The following is a 27253-nucleotide window of genomic DNA, read 5'->3' as shown; positions in this document are numbered from 1 at the left end:
CAACCGTCTCACCTGGTGAATCTCAAATCCAATAGCCAGATTTTCTGCTTTGCCCTCCTGCCGGGTGGTCCTCTTGGTCTTCTGCTGCAGGCAGACCAGCACCTCATCCTCCGGCTTCTTCACATCAAATACAAACTGCGGAACAAAGGGACCAATCAGCGGGCGGTAAATACGGACATGGGTTTATACCCACAGCAGAAGGGCGCCCCCCACCTGCGGGTTCTGTAGGTAGGTGGCCTTGAAATTAAGGCACCCCCCGCTGCGATTCTGCAAGGGGTCCTGATGTTGCACCCAAGAGGATCTCAGCACGGCCTCCTCCCACGTCTTGTGGATGCTCAGGTACGAGGTGTTGATGAGCCGGCACATAATGATATCCGTGTAGTACTTGCAGAAATCCTCGAACGTCATCCTAAACGGGCCAAAATCACATGAAAGGGTTAGTTCACCTTTAAATTAGTGCAATTAGACAAATTGCAACTGGTCTTCATTTTGTATTATTATAAAAACTATATGGTTGCTAGGGTCCCATTTAACCTAGCAACCAGGCAGTGGTTTCAAATGGGGACAGGCATATGAATAGAGGAGCAAATAATAGAAAGATAAGGAATAAAAAGTAACAATAATAACAAAACTGGAGCCTCACAGAGCAATAGGGTTTGGCTGCCGGGGTCAGTGACCCCCATTTGAAGCTGGAAAGGGTCAGAAGAAGAAGGGAAATAATTCAAAAACTATAAACAAATCCACTTTTTTTGGATTCGACCAAACCCTGAATCCTCTGTAAAAGCTTTGGCCGAATACCGAGCCGAGTCATGGAAAAGTTACAACTTCACGTGACTTTAGGGGTACGGTTCGGCCAGGACAGAATCCTGGATTCGGTGCATCCCTAATAAACGATAACAATGAGGGCCAATTGAAAAGAAGCTAAAAACAATAGGCCATTGTGTAACTTACTAAACGTTAATCCTAAGGCGAACTTCCCCTTTAATAGGACTAGTAAAGCCCCAGCCATGCCACGGTCAGTCCCTTGTACCAGTCAGGGTGTAACCGCCTTCCCTTCCCACTTACCCATAATCCTGCTGGAACAGACCACTAGTATAGGGGCCCCAGTACACTCTAGTTCCTTGGCACGTACCAAGTGAAACCCCCCCCCCCGCACTCCCCTCTACTTACACGGCCATGGTCTCCCCCATATCAACTCACCAGAACTCCCCATCGTCCTCCACGGTGACCCCCAGCTTCTCCCGCTCGCTCTTGCTCACCTTCTGCCACTCCTCAGAGCTGGAAAATGTCAACATGGCGCCATGTAAGCCAAGGGGCGTGGCTGTGCCCGGAGCCCCACCCAACCCAGAGACCCCCAATACCCCTATCCCTGTAATCTGTTCCTTCAGTAAGTAGGAATAAATCCCATGTTTATATGCTGAAATCCAGCTGCAAAACAGTTCTACTCTTTCTGCATTATTTGTAATCCTGGCAGGGGAGGAGGGACTAAACCACTGATGTTACAGATTGTAACAACTTCCCCACAGCTTACAGACAGCATGCAGGAACTACATAACCCACAATGCATTGCACTGGGATGTTCCTTTCCTTATTGACAACACGTGTGCAGCAGGGGATTGTGGGATTGGGAGGAGGCAGGCTGAAGACTGAGGGACAGGCGACTACTGTTTTTTAGAGTCACAAAGTAGTCAGCCAATCAACAGGGGGTGGGGCTTATGGAACGGGGGCGGGGCTTAGGGATGAACCTCTCCAGTCCCTGTTCCCGGGCTGTACCTGTCACTCCAAGGTCCGTTCCATTCTCTCTCCCCCCACGGGTTGCGCATTCGGATCATTTCGAGCTTCTCCGACTTAAAGAACGCCAGCAAGCCGTGGCCCAGCCGCACTTTCCTCACATCCGTCACGGCGTAGGCGTGGCCCTTCACCAGGCCGCAGGCCATACGGGCCTCCATGTCACTGGCCGAGGTTGCCTACATGCCATAAAAGCAGCCGTGAATACAGAAGAACAATACTTTGAGAGCCAATGAGATCCCAACACCCTATTGGGCCCCAGGGCCAACGTTTCTCACCCTGATGGAGCAGCTGATGAGCCCCCCCCGGTTGTGCACCTTCAGGACTCTCTCAAAAAGGTCATTTCTTTTCTCGACATCGGTCACAAAATGTCCCTCGGTGAGTTCGATGGGCTCCGAAACCCCACCGGTAAAGTCCACCAGGGCATCGGCTGTATTTCCTCCATCCAGTGCTTCATAGCAACCAGCTAACCTGTAGCAGCAAGCACATAGCAACACATTCTTAAAGGGGAAGGAAAGGTAAAAACTAAGTAAGCTTTATCAGAAAGGTCTTCAGGGCTCAATTTGATCCTCTCTCCTCCTCCCCCTCCCATCACCACTCGCTCCCCCTCCCATCACCACTCGCTCCCCCTCCCATCACCACTCGCTCCCCCTCCCATCACCACTCGCTCCCCCTCCCAACTCTGTGTAATCTGAGCTACCAGCAGCCAGAGCTGCAGTAGGAAGCTACAGAGACCGAGCTAAAATGGCAGCTGCTATCTTAAACAAACAGAGGGAGCTTCTAGGGCTGTTACTCAGGCAGGTAAAGCTTTCTGCAGAATAAATATAGGGTTCTAGGTGCCACTAATGATGATGTCATTCAGAGAATTCTATGGTGCCCATGGTTACACTTGGGGCCAGACATCTCAAGCTGGACAACCCGGCCCTATGGTACAGGGAACATCTCACCCCTCTCGGATCCCACCTTTATCAGGACAAGCCCCTCCTGCTTTTGGATCTGGACTGTACCACACAAATGGGGGGGGGGGTTCCTGAGCGCCACTTACTTGGCATAAGCCTTTTCCACCAGCGCGCACCACAGCTCGTTCTTCTCGTTGGAGTGGCAGTAGATGAGTTGGTTGTTGATCGTAGGGAGACGGTCGTCGATCACCACGTCCACCCACTCCCCGAACTTCCAGAAATGGAAGTGGAAAATCCCGGCGTAGATTTGTGGCTTGTCCGCGTACCACTCCTGCTCCTTCCAGTCGGGGATCACCTGCAGGGAGGGGGACACGGGGGTTATTTGGGGGCAACAATAAAGCTTAGTGCTATAGGGCGACTAACGGGGTACCGGTATGTTCCCAGGGGGAATGTAGGGGCCCCAATATAAGGGATTCAGACCCCATTCAGCCAAACAGAACAGCTTTGTGTAACCGGCCTGTGACTATTCTCTATACCATATGGGCTTGTATTGCTTGCATCTGTCCATATGTTCTCAACGAGCAGACTCCGCCCACATACAATATATTATAGTTGTGTCATGTTGTCTAATGAAATTTATTACAGCTGATCCTTGTCAAAATATAAACAGTGGGAGCCTTAAGCTCCCAACAGTCTGTGCATGGATGGCACCTCAGGGGCGGTACTTGCAGATATGGGAGGAGTCTCAGTTTCACCCTTTGGAATGGTCTTCTCTGCCCAGTATCAGACTGATCAGCTGACAGGCCATTGGGTGGAAATGCTGGCAGGTTGGCCAGGTACTGGCACCTTTAGGACAAAGAGTAGCCCTATGCCACATAACACAGCGCAGCTTTATTTAATTTGTATGTCCCTTCACTGTGCCAAGTACCGGTTGTGCAACCCCCTGCGCCTTGCTATGAATGTTGCTATGAACGTTGCTATGCCTGAGAGAAACTGGACATCATGCCAGAGCCTTATTTTTAGGGCGTCACCCATATTGATACCCCCGGAGAGTAAAGGGACATCCCCTGGGTGTGGCCAAAAACCATCCCAGGTTTCAACCCTAAGAGGTTACCATCTCTATATCTGACTGATACTGTTTCCCAGGGACACAGGGGCAGTTACTATTCTAATACCACTTCAGGGGGCATATATAATGCACTGGTGGAGTAGAAGTGTCAAAGGCACAATAAATAGGACAACAATGGGTCCTCCCAGTTCCCCCTGTCCCTCCTGGTTCCCGGTTCCCCCTGTCCCTCCTGGTTCCCGGTTCCCCCTGTCCCTCCTGGTTCCCGGTTCCCAGTTCCCTCATGGTTCCCAGTTCCCCCGTCCCTCCTGGTTCCCAGTTCCCCCGTCCCTCCCGGTTCCCAGTTCCCCCGTCCCTCCCGGTTCCCAGTTCCCCCGTCCCTCCCGGTTCCCCCGTCCCTCCTGGTTCCCGGTTCCCCCGTCCCTCCTGGTTCCCGGTTCCCCCGTCCCTCCTGGTTCCCGGTTCCCCCGTCCCTCCTGGTTCCCGGTTCCCAGTTCCCCCGTCCCTCCCGGTTCCCAGTTCCCCCGTCCCTCCCGGTTCCCAGTTCCCCCGTCCCTCCCGGTTCCCAGTTCCCCCGTCCCTCCCGGTTCCCAGTTCCCCCGTCCCTCCCGGTTCCCAGTTCCCCCGTCCCTCCCGGTTCCCAGTTCCCCCGTCCCTCCCGGTTCCCCCGTCCCTCCCAGTTCCCCCGTCCCTCCCAGTTCCCCCGTCCCTCCTGGTTCCCGGTTCCCCCGTCCCTCCTGGTTCCCGGTTCCCCCGTCCCTCCTGGTTCCCGGTTCCCCCGTCCCTCCTGGTTCCCGGTTCCCCCGTCCCTCCCGGTTCCCGGTTCCCCCGTCCCTCCCGGTTCCCCCGTCCCTCCTGGTTCCCAGTTCCCCCGTCCCTCCCGGTTCCCCCGTCCCTCCCGGTTCCCCCGTCCCTCCCGGTTCCCAGTTCCCCCGTCCCTCCCGGTTCCCCCGTCCCTCCCGGTTCCCAGTTCCCCTGTCCCTCCCAGTTCCCCCGTCCCTCCGTCCCTCCCGGTTCCCAGTTCCCCCTGTCCCTCCTGGTTCCCAGTTCCCCCGTCCCTCCCGGTTCCCCCGTCCCTCCTGGTTCCCAGTTCCCCCGTCCCTCCTGGTTCCCAGTTCCCCTGTCCCTCCCAGTTCCCCTGTCCCTCCCAGTTCCCCTGTCCCTCCTGGTTCCCAGTTCCCCCTGTCCCTCCTGGTTCCCAGTTCCCCCGTCCCTCCTGGTTCCCAGTTCCCCCGTCCCTCCTGGTTCCCAGTTCCACCGTCCCTCCTGGTTCCCAGTAAATAACAAGCAGAGAAAGTACTGCTGCCCTCTCCTACATAAAAGCTAAACTTGCTGGGGCATTTGGGTAAATTTTAGGGAATGCACCGAATCCAGGATTTGGCCAAGATTCAGACAAATCCATGCCTCTGGCCGAACCGAATCCTTATAATCATGTGACTTTTTGCACATAAAGAATCTTTCACGAAGGAATCGATGTTCAGCCGAATCCCAAAATACCGGATTTGGTGCATCCCTAGTAAACTTGCACCTGGGCAGTAACCCATAGCAACCAATCAGTGATTAGTTTTTTTTTTTTTTAGCCAGTTGCAGGAAGAACAATGAAAGCTAACATCGGATTGGTTGCCATGGGTTACTGCCCAGAAGCAAATTTGCCCAGTGCTGATAAATGACCCCTAATACTTTCTGCTCTTAAAGTGACAGGCACTCAATGGGAAGCAGATAACTTTCCCCGCCCCCCATGACAGCACCACCCCTGAAATAAACACACAAACTCGCACCCACATACATTAGCGAATAAGGCACCACAATGGGCACCACAGTCACACACACAAAAAAAACCCCAAAAATATTGTTCTTAAACTTTAAATAAACTTTATTTTGCAGCAGATAAATAGAATGTGTCACTGTGAATATAATAAAACCATTAACGTGAGTCAATTAAAGCCCAATAGTCGGCAGAACCGGAACCCAATTCAATTCCTGCTGTGGTACAAAGGATACAATATGGTGGGGCCACCAATTAGACCTACTATAGTATTCATTCTATCTTCACTGATCAGTGGGAGGTGGTACAGATGCAACAAGCCTTCTGGTTGGCCAACAACTCAACAACAGATCCCCAACCCAGGGAAAGTTCTGAACATTGAGTAAATGCCTTAGTTACATAAACAGAGGAGTTTCTGTTAGGCTCGGGGTTAGGTGGCTACAGGGGAGGTAGGTTCTCCCAGTCTCACCTACTGACCTGGAAATAGACAATATCACCTGTCCCGTTCATGTCTACTAATCTGAACGTTTATACTTTTGATTTGGTCCCACCTGACCCTCTACAATAATGAAGCAATAAGATAACCTAGAACATCTAGAACATCATTAATAATTAGGATGGAAACCGCACCGTTACGGTGGGAAGTGGATCATCGTTATTCATACACTGCATGACCAAGTCCATTGGCCGGATTTGAATTATTCATCCTTTATTGGGCATCTAATGAAGAGTTAATTGGGACATAAGTGGTTGGAGTCACAAGTCACAATGTTTTTGTCCCACATTAAATTCACCTCAGCCCCTGAGGCCAATGGAACATTTGATGGCGGACGGGTCGGTGCCGTCTGAGAAAGTGAAGACAAAGTACATGACTTTGCGTATTTTGGCCAACTCCGCTATCCTTTCCCCAAACTCCTGGGCATCGGCCTCGTTGCACTCCACCGGGTCCTTTGCGTCTTTCTTGGAGAAGACGGCGGAAGGTTCCAGAAGCTGCCGGGTCATGAGGTTGGTGAGATCCGGGGTCCAGTGCTGGGAGGTGCCGGTGATCGTGACTTTCCCCGGTGTTTTCAAATGGACCTTCCACCACAGGAATTTGAGCTTCTGCTTGGAGAAATCCAGCCGATAGACGAACTGGTTGGCTCGGAGGAGCATCTCGCCCTCTTGGGGTTTGGCGTTCTTCTGCTGGAGGCTCTGGACTCGGATACGCATGCACTTGGTGAGCTGAGCATCGTCGTTGAACGGAAGCTCCATCTCTGAGGTTTCAGATGCCATTGCTCCTCAGCCGGGCTAGTGATCTACGTCTGCTTGCCTCCGCGACTCAGCCCAAAACTACAATCCCAAAGCCCGACTCCCTCCTCTTCATCTCGCATTGCTCTGCTAAGCAACGGGGCCCATTGATGCAACGCAACCCGCCCCGGGGGATTCCTGCCGATGCTCTCTTGGCTTATGGAGAGGTTACCAACAACGTAATTGCCTATGTAAACAAATCTACAAGGAGTAGATATAAAGTTGCCATAGAAACACTTGATGAGAAGGGAAATACTAATGGCTGTAGATAGGATGCCTTTACTGGCTGATGCCAGGCTACGCAACGCCGCAACACACTTGGCACTCTTCTTGAGGAGCAAAGGAAAGGGTTGACTTGAGGCATCTTCACCCGTCCTACTAAAATAACTGCCCCTCTAGGCACTAGGAATCCTATCCCGAGATACCGAGCCTCATTTACTGCAAGGGGTACATTGTACAGGTATGGGATCCCTTATCCGGAAACCCATTATCCAGAAAGCTCCAAATTGTGGAAAGCCCGTCTCCCATAGACTCCATTTTAATGAAATAATTCAGAATTTTGAAACGGATTCCCTTTTTATCTGTAATAATAAAACAGTACCTGTACTTGATCCCAACTAAGATATAATTACCCCTTATTGGGGCAGAACAGCCCTATTGGGTTTATTTAATGGTTAAATGATTCCCTTTTCTCTGTAATAATAAAACAGTACCTGTACTTGATCCCAACTAAGATATAATTACCCCTTATTGGGGGCAGAACAGCCCTATTGGGTTTATTTCATGGTTAAATGATTCCCTTTTCTCTGTAATAATAAAACAGTACCTGTACTTGATCCCAACTAAGATATAATTACCCCTTATTGGGGCAGAACAGCCCTATTGGGTTTATTTCATGGTTAAATGATTCCCTTTTCTCTGTAATAATAAAACAGTACCTGTACTTGATCCCAACTAAGATATAATTACCCCTTATTGGGGGCAGAACAGCCCTATTGGGTTTATTTAATGGTTAAATGATTCCCTTTTCTCTGTAATAATAAAACAGTACCTGTACTTGATCCCAACTAAGATATAATTACCCCTTATTGGGGGCAGAACAGCCCTATTGGGTTTATTTAATGGTTAAATGATTCCCTTTTCTCTGTAATAATAAAACAGTACCTGTACTTGATCCCAACTAAGATATAATTACCCCTTATTGGGGCAGAACAGCCCTATTGGGTTTAATTAATGTTTTATTGATTTTTTAGCAGACTTAAGGTATGGAGATCCAAATTATGGAAAGATGCCTTATCCGGAATACCCTTGGGTCCCGAGTGTTCTGGATAACGGGTCCTATACCTGTACAAAGCTTTACATGACTATGACCCCTGGGTATTGTTTGGTAACTGCCACCCTGGCAGCTGGAGAAGGCACTTGAGTAAGTGGTGAAAGGTTTTCAAGACTACTCAGAAAGTCCAGCTGCTTTAGACCAGGGGTCCCCAACTTTTTGGAAAATGTGGGGAGCAACACAAGTAGGATAAAGGTTCCTAGGGGGTGCTCAATAAGGGTTGTGATTGGTTATCCAGTGGCCTTAAGGCCCCCATACACGGGCCGATTCTAGCTGCCGATATGGGTCCCTTAGATTCGCCAGCTAATCGGCCCGTGTATGGGCACTGCCGGCGGGCCTGCCCCACCCATATCTGGCCTGAAATCGGGCAAATCTCGATCAGACAGGTTTCAAAATCTAGTCGGATCAGGGACTGCATCGGCTCGTTGATGGGGCCCTCGGACCGACTGCGCCTAAACCCGTCATTATAATTCGATAGTTTGGTCACAGGGCCAAACGATCGAATTAGCCTGGATTCTCCCAATATTGCCCACCCGTAGGAGGGGGATATTGGGAGAAGATCTGAAGGTGTATGGGCACCTTTATACAGACTGGCAGTTTATAGGAGGCTCTGTTTGCCATTACACATGGTCTTTATGCCTCTAACACTTGCCCACAAGCCAGAAATGTAAAAATGGCACCTACTTTGGGGCCACTGGGAGCAACATCATAGGGGTTGGGGAGCGACTTGTTACCCCCCGAGCCACTGGTTGGGGATCCCTGCATTAGACTGGCCGCTACTAGATACTGTATATTATGACCTGGATGGATGGAAGATTTGATGGACACGTGTCTCTTGCAATTTTGCAACATTCTTTCCTTAACTGGCCCCCAGGGAAACCCTTATTCCGGCTCTGATTATTCCATAGGAAAAAAGCATAAACAAATGGCAGAGGTAGTTACTGGTATTGGAGACTGATCCCCGGAGAGGAACAAACACTCATTACTGTCACAGATTTGCCATTTGTTTGACACACGCAATAGATTTCCTACGAAACCATGAATGTGCCCAAAGTATCCCTGTACCCCTTACATCATTCAGCTCCATCTCACCAACCGCCCAGCAGCACTGACTTACTGACATAAGGATAATACCCCAGAACCCACAGAGGGATAAATACAGTGCCAATTCCATGTATAATACCCCAGAACCCACAGCGGGATAAATACAGTGCCAATTCCATGTATAATACCCCAGAACCCACAGCAGGATAAATACAGTGCCAATTCCATGTATAATACCCCAGAACCCACAGCAGGATAAATACAGTGCCAATTCCATGTATAATACCCCAGAACCCACAGAGGGATAAATACAGTGCCAATTCCATGTATAATACCCCAGAACCCACAGCGGGATAAATACAGTGCCAATTCCATGTATAATACCCCAGAACCCACAGCAGGATAAATACAGTGCCAATTCCATGTATAATACCCCAGAACCCACAGCAGGATAAATACAGTGCCAATTCCATGTATAATACCCCAGAACCCACAGCAGGATAAATACAGTGCCAATTCCATGTATAATACCCAGAACCCACAGCAGGATAAATACAGTGCCAATTCCATGTATAATACCCCAGAACCCACAGCAGGATAAATACAGTGCCAATTCCATGTATAATACCCCAGAACCCACAGCGGGATAAATACAGTGCCAATTCCATGTATAATACCCAGAACCCACAGCGGGATAAATACAGTGCCAATTCCATGTATAATACCCCAGAACCCACAGCGGGATAAATACAGTGCCAATTCCATGTATAATACCCCAGAACCCACAGCAGGATAAATACAGTGCCAATTCCATGTATAATACCCCAGAACCCACAGCAGGATAAATACAGTGCCAATTCCATGTATAATACCCACCCAGGAAACGGCCATTAACCCAGCCAGAGGATAAATACAGTGCCAATTCCATGTATAATACCCCAGAACCCACAGCAGGATAAATACAGTGCCAATTCCATGTATAATACCCCAGAACCCACAGCAGGATAAATACAGTGCCAATTCCATGTATAATACCCCAGAACCCACAGCGGGATAAATACAGTGCCAATTCCATGTATAATACCCCAGAACCCACAGCGGGATAAATACAGTGCCAATTCCATGTATAATACCCCAGAACCCACAGCAGGATAAATACAGTGCCAATTCCATGTATAATACCCCAGAACCCACAGCAGGATAAATACAGTGCCAATTCCATGTATAATACCCCAGAACCCACAGCAGGAAGTAGGAGGAGGAGCTTGAACACTGTGTGCTGCTGCTGAGTGTTTGGGCCTGCTTTACCCTACTGAACCACCAGATGTCCTCCCGCAGCCCAGGCCTGATGCTTCGGTCTGGGCTTGCTCTGTCAGGCCAGCCCCAGGCTTCATCAAGATCTAGGCCTGGTGGTTTGGCTGCTAAGAGCCAGAGTGAGTATGAAGCAGAGGGCCAGGAAAAACAACTTTATGGCCCAGCAGATGATGTTGCTGTGGATTTACCTGCACTGAAGCCAGGAGATCAGGGCTTCCAGATTAACATGGCTGCCTGTATCAGGGCTTACAAGAAGAAAAAGGCTGAGAGTGAGTCCCTTAAAGCCCAAATAAAGAAAAAGAAGGGGGAGTGCAGCAAGTTGACCAGCAGTGCCAGACCCAGAAAGAAGCAGGAGATTGCTGCCCTGCAGGAGAAGCTGGAGGAGCTGGAGGCAGAAGTATCTCTCCTGGGGCAGAGGATTGGGCCTGTGAGGGAGGCCTTTGACAACCAGGACAAGTTTAAGGAGAGGGAGGAGAGGAGGCAGAGGGACAAGGACCTGCTGAAAATGAAACACCGCTCCATATCTGTATCATCCGGTGATGAGAGTGCAGCCCCCTCCTCCAGGTACAGTGTCTCCCTGGGCCCCAATCCCTCTCCTTCCCAGAGTCCTGTGGCCCCCTCTGGCTCCCCTGGGCTACTCACTGAAATAAAGGCCCTGGAGTCTCCCACCCTGAGGCCACAGAAGTTGGTTTTCTCAGCGGATGAGATTGAGGACATTGATCCTAAAGAGAAAGTTAAAGCAAGAAAAAGTGTAAAAGCCAAAGAAACCTCATTGTTTGTATTTGCAGAGGAGGATTTCCCTGTATTACCGGCTCCTGCAGGCCCGGCTCCTGCTACTCAGGGGGCCCCCCCAGGTAAGCCTGTTACCTCTGTTACTGTGGGTGCCCTGTCTGCCTCTGCCCCCCGGGCACCTTGTTCCCTGGCCTCTGGCAGCCCCCCTGTGTGTCTGGGATGGAAACTGGGAAATGTGTCTCTAAACCATCTTACCTTGCTGAGAGCTCTGGGAAAGGCATCATTGCATGTACTGTTATTCCTTCTGTGCTGTCACATCCAGCCCTGTATACACAGGTGCCTACAACTCCCAGCATCCCCTCTAGTCCCACTGACACTGGGGAAAAGCAAGACTGTTGGTTTTTGCGGGAAAATTAAGCCAGGTAAATCTTTGCCTACATCTCCCATGATCCCCTCTGGTTCCTTTGAGGCTACCGAGAACTCTGCCATATGCCCCCCAGGCACCATTGCATGTACTGTTATTCCTTCTGTGCTGTCACATCCAGCCATGTATACAGAGGTGCCTACAACTCCCAGCGTCCCCTCTGGTCCTACTGACACTGGGAAAAGCAAGACTGTTAGTTTTGGCGGGAAAATTAAGCCAGGTGAATTTTTGCCTACATCTCCCATGATCCCCTCTGATTCCTTTGAGGCTACTGAGAACTCTGCCATTTGCACCCATAACAACATTCCACGTACTGTTGTTCCTTCTGTGCTGTCACATCAGGATGCAGCCCAGTATACAAAGGTGCCTACAACTCCCATCATCCCCTCTGAGGCGGTTAACCCAGCAGGGACTGTATTTGACCAGTTTGAGGATGCAGTTGACATCAGGGAGGTTTCTGGTAGAAAGGAAGCTTGTTTTTCATCAGTGCCTACAACTCCCATCATCCTCTCCTGTTCTGTTATAAAGACAGTGGAAGGTCAGTTTGAGGATGCCGCTGACATCAGGGGAGAAGAGGTCTCTGACAGGAAAGTGTCTTCATCTCCCATCATCATCTCCAGTCCAGCTGCAGGGACAGTGAGCCGTCGGTCTGAGGGTGTCATTAGCACTGTGGAAGGAGAACTCTGTGACAGGCAGCTCCGGAATATACTGACTACAACTCCCATGATTCCCTGTGGTGTATCGGATTTGGTTGCAATTCAGAAAGACACTGAAACCAGGGGTAGAGGGACTGTTAAAAATACTTTTACAAAAAAATCTGTTACCTTGGTGGGTTCTGGGGAGGTTGTGGGTAAAGCACCTCCTAATGTCAATCCTACTGCTTTGTCTCTTTCCCCTGAGCAGGGCCACAGGTCTGTCCTTTACCCCCAGGTTATAATCATCAAAGCCAAGCAACCTCCAGCCAATGAGGGGGCTCCAAAGGCTCCTGTTAATGTTGTATCTGTGGCTGATGGCAGTGCTGTAAGATCTGTGGGGGGTATGGCAGTGCCTGTACCCGAGGTGCCCGGTATGTCTGTGCCCAACACTGTGCCTGTAAGATCTGTGGGGCTGAATCCTGTGGGAGGTATGGCTGCTGGTGTGGGTGAGCCTGTGCCCGAGGTGCCTGCTGAGCCTGGTGCATCTGTGCCCAACACTGTGCCTGTAAGATCTGTGGGGCTGAATCCTGTGGGGGGTATGGCTGTGCCTGTATCAGAGGTGCCCGGTATATCTGTGCCCAACACTGTGCCTGTAAGATCTGTGGGGGGTATGGCAGTAACTGTACCCGAGGTGCCCGGTATATCTGTGCCCAACACTGTGCCTGTAAGATCTGTGGGGCTGAATCCTGTGGGGGGAATGGCTGCTGGTGTGGGTGAGCCTGTGCCCGAGGTGCCTGCTGAGCCTGGTATAACTGTGCCCAACACTGTGCCCGTGAATGCTGTGAGTGGGAGTGTGGGGGATTCTATGGTGAGAGAAAGACTGACTCCTGGCACTAGTCAGAGATCCTTTGCCAATGTAACATCTACTGGTAGTTTTTCATCAAGGGGTCCTGTAAATTCCTCTGTAAGAACAGCTGCAGGGGGTCCCCCAGCACTTCCTGGTCCACTTGCTGGCCCGGGTCCATCCTCTAGTGGTGGGGGTATGGGGGTTACTCATCGGATGCCGCCAGGCGCAAAAACGCAGTAAAGCTGCAATGGATAAGTGAGGGCCCCCCGCCTGGGAGGGACACTGTTATAGATAGGGTGTTGGAACTGGGGTTTGTGGCAGAGGATTTTCATATGTTTGTTCACAACACTGTTTTCAGAGATTATACCATCAGCTTTGTGAGGCTACAGGACCTTGACACCTTCTGGGCCAATTACAGGAAGGCTGAGGCGGAGGGTAAATGGGTCGGCTTTAAAACCATTGTGGTCTCCAGACCGGGCATTGTGAAGGTCACCATACTTGTGGACAATGAGTCCATTCCCCCTGCAGACCTGAGGGTTTGGCTTAAGAGGTACGGGGAGGTGTTAGGAGGAGTACAGAAAGACCTGGATGGAAGGGGTATTTGGTCAGGGGGTTGGCACGTCCGGTTCCGCCTACGTACCGTAGGGAATGTCACACAACACATCCCCAGCTCTGCTTACATTGGTAAAGACAGAGTTTACTGTTTCTACCCAGGCCAGCCCAGGCAGTGCTGGAAATGTGGCTCATCCAGGCACTTCAGTATGGACTGTGACAAGCTGAAGTGTGCCTTGTGCCTTGGCTTTGGGCATATGGCTAAAGGATGCCCCAAAAGTATCAGGTGCAATCTTTGCGGAGAACTTGGCCACGCATACAGTAAGTGCCCTATGTCGTGGCAAAGTATTGAGGATGAGTTTCTTGAAGAGATGGGTCATCCTGATTATGCCACCCCCCCAGCTCAGCAGGCTCCTGTCAGAACTATAACTACCACTCCATCTGTACCCCAGGGTACTACAGGGCCTCCCATGTGTAGGTCAACTCAGTCAGCCAATGTTGTAAGTCTTTTGGCTGCTTCCTCTACCCCTTGCCCATCCCCTCCCTCATCCTCTCTCCATCACCAATCATCTTCTTCCCACACATCCCTTCCCCCTCGCCAGTCTTCTTCCCACCCATCCCTTCTTCCTCGCCAGTCTTCTTCCCACCCATCCCTTCTTCCTCGCCAGTCTTCTTCCCACCCATCCCTTCCTCCTCGCCAGTCTTCTTCCCACCCATCCCTTCCCCCTCGCCAGTCTTCTTCCCACCTATCCCTTTCTCCTCGCCAGTCTTCTTCCCACCCATCCCTTCCTCCTCGCCAGTCTTCTTCCCTTCGCCCATCCCTTCCTCCTCGCCAGTCTTCTTCCCTTCGCCCATCTTCCCCCCCTCGTCCTTCCTCTCCTCTTCACCCATCTTCCCCCCCTTGTCCTTCCTCTCCTCTTCACCCATCTTCCCCCCCTCGTCCTTCCTCTCCTCTTCACCCATCTTCCCCCCCTCGTCCTTCCTCTCCTCTTCACCCATCTTCCCCCCCTCGTCCTTCCTCTCCTCTTTACCCATCCTCACCCTCTCGCTCTACTTGAAGTGTTCAGAGGGAAGAGGGCTGGTCTAAGGTGGGTAAGTCTAAGAAGGATAAGAAAAGGAGGGGTAAAATGAAGCTTGGAATGACCGAGGGGAAGAGTAATGCTGTGCCCCTTGCGGAGAACAGGTTTGGGCCTTTATGTTGGGCTGACCAAGTGGAGTTAGAGGAGGAGGAGGAGCGGTTGGCTAATGAGCTTGGGGAGGATTCCCATGATGACAATAGTTCTTCTTCCTCTGACCACGAGGACATTCCTGTTGAGGAAGCAGAAAGGTTTCCCTTTGGGCTCTCAGCTAAGCGGGAGGGTTCTGATGATGACAGAAGGACAAAGAGGCAGGCGAAAGCCTCCAGAATTTAATCACTCTGTAATGGCTGTCCCCCCTCCAATTCGCTTTGCGACCATTAATGTCGCGAGTGTGAGGTCTGTAAGTGCAAGAGAATCGGCCTATTTTTTGTTCTCCCGAATTGAGGCAGAAGTTTTATTTTTGCAGGAGACCAGGCTATGTCATCTGGCCGATATACATAAAGCTAAAAAAGAATGGAGTCACGGTCCCTCCTATTGGTCTCTTGCGGCCGAGCCTTACAGTGGAGTGGCGGTCCTTTTTAAGACCGATAGGGTAACAATCAAACGGGTGATTGAAGTAGAGATGGGTCGTTGCATGGTCCTTGACGTCCTGCTGAACGGGCAAGATCTTCGCCTGATTAATATTTATGGTCCTCAGTCAAACGGGGCGAGGAAGGACCTGTTTAGCAGGATTAAGCCCTTTCTTTTTACAGCCCAGTTGGTAGTTTTTGGCGGTGATTTTAACACCGTGACTAGGCGTATGGACAGGGGAAGTGCCGCAGGCCGACTGGGCTCTGATACTCCTTTCCTAAATAGCATAGTCAGAGAGGCCGGTCTTGTGGATGTGCACATTCGCCACTACCCAGACCGCACGGGGTTCACCTTCTATAGAGGTATATGTAGGAGTAGGATAGACAGGTTTTTTGTTAAAGAAGACTCTGTAACATCGCCCCCCGAGGTGATGGCTGTGGAGTTTTCTGATCACTGTATGTTGTTGGTTTCCCTGAATGTCTCTCAGACCCCTCAGAGGGGTAAGGGTTTATGGCGCTTAAATTCGGCCCTCCTGGGGAGGAGTGGGTAAAACAGTCTTTCAGGGACTTTTTTCAGGACCAGGAATCTTTAATAGATGTCTGCAGCAGTAAGGTTGAGTGGTGGGAGATGGTCAAAAGAAGGATCGCAGGACTCTTTCGAGGCCTAGCAAACAAAATACAAATTGATAAATATCGTGCCTATCTTGCCCTCAGGAGGAAGCTTGACAGACTGGTGTCTGATGGCGGTGATCGTGGGGAGATCACCAGAGTTAAGGCTCTGATGAAGGAGTATCAGTATGACAGGTACTCTTCCCTGGTTCTGGAAAGGGATTATGGGCCTTACCACTCACCTGACCCTTACCAGAACTGTAGGGAAGCAGCTTCCCGCAAGTTTGTACATGGCTTGCGAAATGAGGCCGGGGTGCTTGAGACTTCGGTTCCAGGCATCCTAGGCGTTGTTGAAAACTATTATACTGGACTCTTGAAGGAACAAGAACTCAGCCCGGCTAGAATGTCTTCCTTCCTGGACGAGACTCCTATTCAGAAAGATAATGACATTCCTTTTGATGATTTGGTGGGTGAGATTGAGGTTGATGAAGTCATGACGGCCATTGATAGCCTAAACCTTAAAAAGTCACCAGGGCCTGACGGTCTTACGGCCGAGTTTTATAAAGAGTTTCGCGACGTCTTGGCACCTTGTCTCACGGAGATTTTTAATAGCTCCCTGGCCGAGGGTTTACTCCCTCCCTCCATGAGACACTCAGCCTTAATCTTGCTCTCCAAGGGTTTGGATCAGTCCAGAATTGAGAACTGGCGCCCCATAGCCCTTCTCAATGTGGACAGGAAAATTCTGGCAAAAGTGTTGTTTAATCGTCTCTTTCCTCTAGCGGAAAGATTACTTTCTCCCTCACAGCACTGCTCCGTGAAAGGCCGGAGCACCTTTTCTGCCGTCCTTGGCATCCGGGAGGCTTTGGAGCGGTGCAGGGCCTGTGAATGGGGGAAGTACCTGCTGGCGTTGGACCAGTCTAAGGCCTTTGATAGAATCAACCACAAATATCTCTGGTTGCTCCTTCACAGATACGGTCTCCCGGGGAGGTTTATTAATTGGCTTAAAGTTTTATATCGAAGGGCCGAAAGCTTCCCTCTTGTGAATGGCTGGTCTGGCGCGTCCTTTTGGGTCTCTTCTGGGGTCAGGCAAGGGTGCCCCTTGAGCTCTCTGCTGTATGTCTTCGCCATAGATCCGTTTATTAGGCGGCTTGATGGTGATGCTTTGGCAGGAGTTCCCCTGGCACCTGGGAAGGCCTTGAGGGTCGCTGCCTATGCCGACGATGTCACGGTCGTTGTGTCCAGTGGGGAGGAGGCAGATGCTGTGGCATTGATTGTGCAGGACTATTCAGAAGCTTCGGGTTCATTGATTAACAGGAACAAGTGTGAAGCTTTCTGGATGGGGAAGGGAGATCCTGCCTTTGATCTTCCGGATGTCTTCCCTGTGGCCCAATCCAGAATTAAAATCCTTGGAATTGAATTTGGCCAGGGCGATTATGCCATCCCAAATTGGGAGCAAAAGTTGGAAACGGCATCTGCGTTGGTCAACCGATGGAAAGGGTTAAAGTATACCTTAAGGCAGAGGGTTGATTTGATCAAGACTTATCTGGTCCCAATTTTTCTTTACGTCAGCTATGTGTGCCTTTTGCCTCAGTCTTTCTATGGCAGGATTTGTTGTCTGTTTTTCCTACTTTTGTGGGGAAACAAAATGAACCTCATCAAGAGGAATGTCACCTACCTGCAAAGGAAGGAAGGGGGCCTTAACATGCTAAACCCCATTGTGTTCTTTGTGAACAATTTTATTAAGTACAACTTCAGCAACCTCCTTCTGGAGAAGCCTCCTTTGTGGGCAGATATCTTCAGGATTTGGGTCTCTCCTTTTCTTGGGGAATGGATGAATGGCGGCTTGGTAAAGAGTATGCGAATCCGGCACGGCCCTGTCCCGCCTTATGTTGCAGGGGTTCTGAAAGCTATGCGGCGATGGTGCATTACTGTGGGTGAAGTCAAGTCCTCTACTAGGAAGGAGATCGATAGGAGGGTCTTGAGATCCTACTTTTATGCACCATTGGCCCTGAAAGATTGCCCAGACGAAGTAATGAGAGTAGGGCTCTCCTTAGTGAACTCTCCCAGGATTCCATCCAAGTTCAGGGATATCGCCTGGCGCTCCTTCCATGGGAAACTTTATGTTAGTGGGAACGTGAAGCACAAGTGCACCGATGACCGTGACTGTCCACGGGAGGAATGCTCTGGGAAGGTGGAGACCATGGACCACTTCCTGCTTCATTGTCCCTTTAACATTGAAGTATACAAAGAAGTGTCTAATGCCTTGGGCATTCCCTGCCTCTCTGGTTTAGATTACCAGGAGTGGGCCTACGGGGCATTCAGGTGTCACCAGGGTTTTGATTTGAGCACACTTTTTCTAGTTAGTTCTGTCGTCCGCTTTTACACTTGGAATGCACGGTGTCAGGTTCCCATTAGGCACAAAGTTCTCCCCTGTTCAGAGGTGGTGGGTTCCATACTGGGTGAGCTTTGGAAGATTCGCTCTTTTGAGAGGCAGAGGATGGATGCGGCACGGTGGGCGTCTTTATGGCGCGGGTTTTGTTTTCGGCCTCCTTGAAACCCTTTATCCACTTGGCCCTTTCTGATTGGCCTCTCTGGTGTGGGGCTGGTCTCTCCCACTCCCTTTAGATTTTTTTAATTCCTCAGAGATTTTTTATGATTGGGCTCGTGCTGTTTTAGGTGAGTAACCTGCGTCTTTGTCTTTCTGTCCTTAGGATTGGGGTAGGTTTTTGTTTTGAGAGGAAATACTGCGGAATTGTATACATGTAAATATATGCTAAGTTTTAACTTCTGTTTATATTTATGGAATTTGTTTTATTTTAAACAGAATATTTGTTTTGTGTTTGTAATTATTTTGTTTGTTATTAAGTTGCTTGTTTTCAATAAAAAATTAGCAGGATAAATACAGTGCCAATTCCATGTATAATACCCCAGAACCCACAGCAGGATAAATACAGTGCCAATTCCATGTATAATACCCCAGAACCCACAGCAGATAAATACAGTGCCAATTCCATGTATAATACCCCAGAACCCACAGCAGATAAATACAGTGCCAATTCCATGTATAATACCCCAGAACCCACAGCGGGATAAATACAGTGCCAATTCCATGTATAATACCCCAGAACCCACAGCGGGATAAATACAGTGCCAATTCCATGTATAATACCCCAGAACCCACAGCAGGATAAATACAGTGCCAATTCCATGTATAATACCCCAGAACCCACAGCAGGATAAATACAGTGCCAATTCCATGTATAATACCCCAGAACCCACAGCAGATAAATTCAGTGCCAATTCCATGTATAATTCCCCAGAACCCACAGCAGGATAAATACAGTGCCAATTCCATGTATAATACCCCAGAACCCACAGCAGGATAAATACAGCGCCAATTCCATGTATAATACCCCAGAACCCACAGCAGGATAAATACAGTGCCAATTCCATGTATAATACCCCAAACCCACAGCAGGATAAATACAGTGCCAATTCCATGTATAATACCCCAGAACCCACAGCAGATAAATACAGTGCCAATTCCATGTATAATACCCCAGAACCCACAGCAGGATAAATACAGTGCCAATTCCATGTATAATACCCCAGAACCCACAGCAGATAAATACAGTGCCAATTCCATGTATAATACCCCAGAACCCACAGCAGATAAATACAGTGCCAATTCCATGTATAATACCCCAGAACCCACAGCGGGATAAATACAGTGCCAATTCCATGTATAATACCCCAGAACCCACAGCGGGATAAATACAGTGCCAATTCCATGTATAATACCCCAGAACCCACAGCGGGATAAATACAGTGCCAATTCCATGTATAATACCCCAGAACCCACAGCAGGATAAATACAGTGCCAATTCCATGTATAATACCCCAGAACCCACAGCAGATAAATACAGTGCCAATTCCATGTATAATACCCCAGAACCCACAGCAGGATAAATACAGTGCCAATTCCATGTATAATACCCCAGAACCCACAGCAGATAAATACAGTGCCAATTCCATGTATAATACCCCAGAACACACGGCAGATAAATACAGTGCCAATTCCATGTATAATACCCCAGAACCCACAGCAGATAAATACAGTGCCAATTCCATGTATAATACCCCAGAACCCACAGCAGATAAATACAGTGCCAATTCCATGTATAATACCCCAGAACCCACAGCAGGATAAATACAGTGCCAATTCCATGTATAATACCCCAGAACCCACAGCAGATAAATACAGTGCCAATTCCATGTATAATACCCCAGAACACACGGCAGATAAATACAGTGCCAATTCCATGTATAATACCCCAGAACACACAGCAGGATAAATACAGTGCCAATTCCATGTATAATACCCCAGAACCCACAGCAGATAAATACAGTGCCAATTCCATGTATAATACCCCAGAACCCACAGCAGGATAAATACAGTGCCAATTCCATGTATAATACCCCAGAACCCACAGCAGATAAATACAGTGCTATTAATTGTTAATATTTTTAATCACAGTAGATAAAACAGTAAGTAGCAGATATTTGAATTGATGACAGTGTCTCTTTAAATGCAAACACCAATTAGTCCCGGGGAATCTCCGCCGTAGGGAAATGTATAGGAAACGGCTGGAAGTTTCCACTCCTGCGCTCATCTGGGATAAGTCAAAATAACCATGTGCGTAAGTAACAGGATAATGGGCTATTGCCATAGCAACCCGCGTTTGTTACACGGTTATAGTAACCTGTACCGCTGCTTATTAATTAGGCTGCCAATTAGTACTCACATTTACTAGTTACTCACAGAATAGAGATACCCATAGCCGGCCCTGGGGTGGGGCAAACAGGACACTCCCATTGGACCCCAATATAACAGGGGGAAATGTGGAGTGCAAACAACCTATATTATAGTTTTAGAATTGTTATCTACCCCTCTACCCTCTGTATGGAGCAGCTGACTGTGATCCGCAGTGCAGGAAAGCACAATGCATCTACATTTATATGTCGTATAGGCACCCACACTAAGTTTAGTAGATAATCACATAGGAAAGTGATGGCCATTACCCCAGTGGTTGGCCCCAGGTCAGAAGGGATCCGATTTTGTAGGGCTCATTTACAATGCCGGGCAATTGGCCGCTGCGAGGGGCATTGTACAAAGAGCTGCCCCTACCCTGAGCAACATAGGAGCAACAGGACCCAATCAGGACTCCTTACTACCTGGGGTAGCTGCGTATCCTGATGAGGTTTCTATTGTAGAGGGGACGCAGTGCTCCGCAGATGAGCTCTTGCTATTACCCCCCCCCCCCCCCCCCCCGGGGTCATAAATGCCTTATATGTTCTTTTTCCCATCTCTGTTTGTTTGTTAATTTCCCATGATTCTCTGTGTCGATCCCACGCAGGGTCAGGAAAACCCCAGTGTGCCCCAATGACCCAGACCCAATCTCCATCTGCCACTATTGCCCCCCCTCCCCCTGATTGTGATGAAAAAAAAGGTACTTATGTGGGGGGGGGGGGGTAAGAAGCTGGCATTGGGCAAGCAGGGGCCCCTGAGGGGGTATGGGGGCCCCAGGTATGGAACCCCAGTGGGCCTTGCACACCACAGTCTGACCCCATCATGCTTGTAGAGCCCCATATGGAACATACTACACTGTCAGTGAGCAAGGGGGGCAAAAGCACCCTCAGTGTATGGGGCAATTTGAGTGCAGCCCAGGGGAAGGGGCAAATAGGGCAGGCTGAAAAGCAAACCCAGCTGGGCTATGGGGCAGGAGGGCCCACAGACTGTAACCTGGTATCAATATCAAAATACACAGAAATGTTATATATTCAGCATTAGGGGCTTCTGTAGCAAAGGCTCCGCCCTGATTGCCCCCACGCCCCCTAGTGATGCAATTACTGCCCCATCCCAGGCAATTAGCAGTAATACAGACGGATGCACCTAAACGTCTCCAGAGAGACAGGAATCAATCACTTCAATGTGATTTGGGCAGAACACGTAATGGGTTATAGGAAGAGGCACTTTCCTGCTGCCCTTAATGAGCCGTCTGTGTCCATTAACTGCCCCCGCGCCTCTCAGGCAAACACATTACCAGCGCCACTAAATTACATCGAAATCCATTTGTCAGTGTTGCTGGTCAGTGTACAGGTCTATGGGGATGCTGTATACAGCAGCCATTACAGCAGCCCTCTGAAATTATGGACGTAATGGAACAGTTTTCTTCAGTAGGTTTAGTTCCCCTTTAATACCAGCCCCCCATACGATAGGGTAAGATTAACCACCAGTCCGAGTTGCACGGTTGGCCAACGTGTTCCAGCAGCAGCGGCAGGCTGGGCCAATGCTTATTAAGCGCCAGTTGGAATAAAGACAGACAAGCGCCCTATGGTACTTACTAATAATCCTTATACTCATGGATTAAAGGGCAGGGGGTTCAAGGTTAATACACACAGCAGTCACTGTTACTGCAGGAGAGGAAATCACAAATTGACATAAACAGGACAAGTCTGTGCCCTTGGGAGAAAGAACCCTGCTGGCACCGAGCAACTGGGCACCGAGATACGGAGCTAATGAGCCTCACTATGGCTCCCGTGGCACCCAGCGTGGCACCCCCGGGACTGACACCCGGCCCAGTTCTACTGCAGCACCGGCACCTTGTCTCATTAATCAGCTCAGGCACAAAGCAGCTCCTCAGCTGCAGGCTGAGTTATACAGGGAACTCTGAGTATCACTCATGTATTATAAGGGATAATGTACCCCCTACTGTAAATGATAAGGATATTAGCAGTCACTGAGGGGTTCTGTGCCCCCCATATAAAGGCACAAGGCTGCAGGCTGAGTTATACAGGGAACTCTGAGTATCACTCATGTATTATAAGGGATACTGTACCCCCTACTGTAAATGATAAGGATATTAGCAGTCACTGAGGGGTTCTGTGCCCATATAAAGGCACAAGGCTGCAGGCTGAGTTATACAGGGAACTCCGAGTATCACTCATGTATTATAAGGGATAATGTACCCCCTACTGTAAATGATAAGGATATTAGCAGTCACTGAGGGGTTCTGGGACCATATAAAGGCACAAGGCTGCAGGCTGAGTTATACAGGGAACTCTGAGTATCACTCATGTATTATAAGGGATAATGTACCCCCTACTGTAAATGATAAGGATATTAGCAGTCACTGAGGGGTTCTGGGACCATAGCTACACAGTATAGACCTTACCTTCTGCCATAGTTGCTCGCGTGAGGCTAGAGAGGAACAAGCGGCAATAAACCAGCAGTTTCCAACTTGGCCTTGGTGCAAATCGTGTGAACTAATTCCATCCACAAAAAGATGGGGGTCGGTGCAGAATTCCTGTGGGGGGAAGAGAGGAACAATGAAGGAATGTGTATTGGTCTAAATACAGGAGGCCTAATTGTCTGATGGAGACTTTGCCTAATGGGAGTTTTATACTCGCCCTATAGGCACGTGGGTAACATTCGCCGGATATCAGTCAGGCAGGAGGGCCCCATAATGGCCAATGTGCTGCCCAATCAGTCTGGAGGGGCCTTTATAGAAGGAATCTACATGTTAATCTCCCAGGTAACAGTGCGGCAGGTTTGACAATGCCCCCCCCCCCCCCCCCCCGTTGGTTCTGCAATGGATCTTTCCTGTATTATCTGGGACAGGATTATGGATCCAAAGCATCACCGGGGCAGAACCTTTATAGGAGCCAGAGAAACCCCATTGGGAATATTCTATAAAATAATATTATTCTGTTCAGCCCTGGGGGCCCTTTAATCAATCAGATTCCAATGCAGCGCTGGTCTCGCCGCCGGGCCCGGTAGATTTATTTACCAGACAGAGTGCGCTCTAATACTTATTTGGGGGTGAGAACTCCCCACTTTCCCCCTTCAGCGCTGGGAAAGAGTAGAACATATTTGGTGGTGCAGAAGTGACAGAATTCAGAATTAAAGTGGTTGTACACCTTTAAGTTAACTCTTAGTATTATGTAGAGAGTAATATTGAGACAATTTGCAATTGGTCTTCATTTTTACCACTTGTATTTTTTTTAGTTATTTCGCTTGTTGAGCAGCTCTGCAGTTTGGAGTTTCAGCAGCTATCTGGTTGCTAGGGTCCAAATTACCTTAGCAACCAGGGTGCAGTTTGAATTAGGGGAGGACCTGAACAGAAAAACAAGTAACAAAAAGTAACAATAACAATAAAACTGTAGCCTGACAGAGCAATAGGGTTTGGCCCCCATTTGAGTTAGAAGAAAAAGGCAAAAAGATCAAAAACTATAAGAAATAAATAATGAAAAAAAAAGACCAAATGAAAAGTTGCTTAGAATAGACAGTTCTACAATGTACTTAATAGTTATTAAGCAGGAATCTATTTTATTTGGTTGCAATCCCTGTATAAGCCCTAACAGGACACTAGGGGGCAGTCCCTGCACAATTAAATCAGACCAGTCCTGTAGCTACAACTTTCCTCCGATACACAGTATTGTCTGTAAAAGAAACCAAGCAGACTGAATGTTTTTGGTTGGTTTCCCAATCATTCCTTCGCCTGAGGGGATAAAGGATTAAATATCTTCTAAAGGAGAAATAAAACTCTCCAAACAGATTCTGCAGCAGAGGGTTTTGGTCGAAAACGACATTAAAATGAATTTTAGTGCAAACTATAGGGAGTCTGTAGGTGACCACGGGACACTGGGATAATATAGGTAGACACATTTATATACACAGATATATTATATATATACTCCATGAGTTATGCGCACTCCAATTTTCAATACTTTATTGTAGATAGTTACATATTTATTACATCAACGTTTCGGTCCTGGTCTTGGACCTTGTTCACGATGTTATACCCTCAATACACAATTTGTTCAATAAAACTTTATATACATAATTAACCCCACCCGCATGTTACGCATCAGCTAGAAAGCCCCACCACCCCCGTCCGGCATAAACTATGCTCGCACCAGGGCAAGTGGGACCCTTACCTACACAGATAAGAAATAAACATATTATCCCAATTACATAATTAGACTTATAGATCACCTAACTGGTAGAAAACAATTAAGGGAACAATACTCATTTAGTCCTTTTGGTGCTAATGTGTCAAGTTTCTTAATCCAAAAGGATTCACGTTGGAGTAGCAGCCTAGATCTATCACCACCACGTCTCGGCATGGGCACATGATCAATGGCCTTATAGCTAAAGGTAGGTAACCTATGACCCACCTCTAAAAAATGCTTTGCCACAGGTTTCGTGGTTGCATTATCCCTAAAGGCTATATTGATCGCTGATCTGTGAGCATCCATACGCTGGCGCAATGTCAAATCTGTCTTGCCAACGTACGAAAGCCCACAAGGGCAAGTTACCAAGTAAATGACATGTGTTGTAGTACAAGTAATGCGGTGCCGGATTTTAAATCGCTGTCCTGTATGTGGATGAGTAAAAGTCGCGCTTGGCGTCATGTAACGACAGGATATACAGGTCGGGCACCTAAAACACCCTAATTTTGTGTCATTCAACCAGGTACCAGCACCCTTAGCCTGCAAATAACTCCTAACTGGATCACTTACCACCAGCATATCTCTCAAATTTTTTTTCTCTGCGATAACCAATTAGGGGAGGATTCGGGCAAAGTCTGCCCAAAGTAGTGTCAGCTTTAACTATTGCCCAGTTAGCACGCAGAGATCTACCCAAGTTTTGTGTTACACTGTTATATTGAGTAGAGAAGATCAAACCTCTCTCATGTCGTTTCACTCTCTCACCTCTGACTATCTTGCCAGCTTTCTCAAGGGCTATCTGTAATGCTTTACCTCCATATCCACGTTGTAAAAATCTTTCCTTCATCTCCATCAATTGCTGGTCACGTATAACCGGGTTAGAATTATTGCGAAACACTCTGCAAAACTGTGAAATAGGCAAAGACCTTTTAAGGGCAGGTGCATGCGCACTTGTGGCATATAACAGGGAATTTCGATCAGTAGTTTTCCTAAAAAGGGAGTATTCAATATTCCCCGTGCCAATCAAGAAACTGTACCTCACGTTCACATGTCGCAGTGAACTTAATTGCATCGGTACACTTATTGAGGTCAGTAACCATTAGTTGGAACTCTACTTTCTTGCCCTGCCAGACAATGCAAATATCATCGATAAATCTCTTATATAGGAGTAGTTTATGCCCATACTTAGGTAGAATATACATGCTTTCAAATTGGTGCATGAAGAGATTTGCATATGCTGGTGCCATCGATGCCCCCATCGCCGTACCTGTTAGTTGCTGGTAAAAATGTGACTCAAAACGGAAGTAGTTAAACTTTAAACATACTTCAAGTAGGTCCAAAACAAACTGAACCGGAGGACCCACAAAATCTTTGAAGCATTCAATCGATTTACAAACCGCGGCTATTCCCTCTGTATGTGGTATGCAAGTGTAAAGGCTTACTACATCTATGGTTGCCAAGAATATTTCCTGGTCATTTGGTATTTTAAGATCTCGAATGATTTTCAAGAAGTGAGGTGTATCACGAAGGTACGAAAAAGTAGACTGCACCACCGGCTGAAGTATCTTATCAATGTACACACCTAATGGTTGTAACAAACTTTCTCTTGCTGACACAATTGGTCTCCCCGGTGGTGCAGTCAAACTCTTATGCACCTTTGGCAATGTATATAGCACAGGGCATTTAGGATGCAATATAGTCAAATAGTCAAATACATTTTGAGAAATCCAGCCATTATTCACGGCCCCCAACAATAATTTATCAATATATGACTTAAAGCCCCATACTGGATCACCATCAAGTCTTTTATACACTTTATTATCCATGAGTTGGCATAAAATCTCCTCCTAACCGGGCAATAGTTAAAGCTGACACTACTTTGGGCAGACTTTGCCCGAATCCTCCCCTAATTGGTTATCGCAGAGGAAAAAATTTGAGAGATATGCTGGTGGTAAGTGATCCAGTTAGGAGTTATTTGCAGGCTAAGGGTGCTGGTACCTGGTTGAATGACACAAAATTAGGGTGTTTTAGGTGCCCGACCTGTATATCCTGTCGTTACATGACGCCAAGCGCGACTTTTACTCATCCACATACAGGACAGCGATTTAAAATCCGGCACCGCATTACTTGTACTACAACACATGTCATTTACTTGGTCACTTGCCCTTGTGGGCTTTCGTACGTTGGCAAGACAGATTTGACATTGCGCCAGCGTATGGATGCTCACAGATCAGCGATCAATATAGCCTTTAGGGATAATGCAACCACGAAACCTGTGGCAAAGCATTTTTTAGAGGT

At 48.4% G+C, this 27253-nt stretch overlaps 2 protein-coding genes across 3 annotated transcripts in view; both read right to left on the bottom strand.

The window, feature by feature from the left end:
* capn5 (calpain 5) overlaps positions 1-27253 on the bottom strand; it is a 53405-nt gene that overhangs the window by 3961 nt on the left and 22191 nt on the right. For both annotated transcript variants that reach the window (XM_031895855.1, NM_001006735.1), the window contains 7 exon segments: positions 23179-23310; positions 2834-3042; positions 2067-2259; positions 1774-1967; positions 1201-1278; positions 214-409; positions 13-135 (listed from right to left, as the gene is read on the bottom strand). In XM_031895855.1, the coding sequence (XP_031751715.1) occupies positions 13-135; positions 214-409; positions 1201-1278; positions 1774-1967; positions 2067-2259; positions 2834-3042; positions 23179-23310 (1125 nt within the window).
* omp (olfactory marker protein) lies at positions 5603-6834 on the bottom strand. Its single transcript, NM_203734.1, has one exon. The coding sequence runs from the start codon at positions 6788-6790 to the stop codon at positions 6314-6316; it is 477 nt and encodes a 158-aa protein (NP_989065.2). The 5' UTR covers positions 6791-6834; the 3' UTR covers positions 5603-6313.

Source organism: Xenopus tropicalis, chromosome 2 (genome assembly GCF_000004195.4).
Source record: "Xenopus tropicalis strain Nigerian chromosome 2, UCB_Xtro_10.0, whole genome shotgun sequence".
Classification (NCBI taxonomy): domain Eukaryota; kingdom Metazoa; phylum Chordata; class Amphibia; order Anura; family Pipidae; genus Xenopus; species Xenopus tropicalis.
This window is presented reverse-complemented; position numbering and strand designations above follow the sequence as displayed.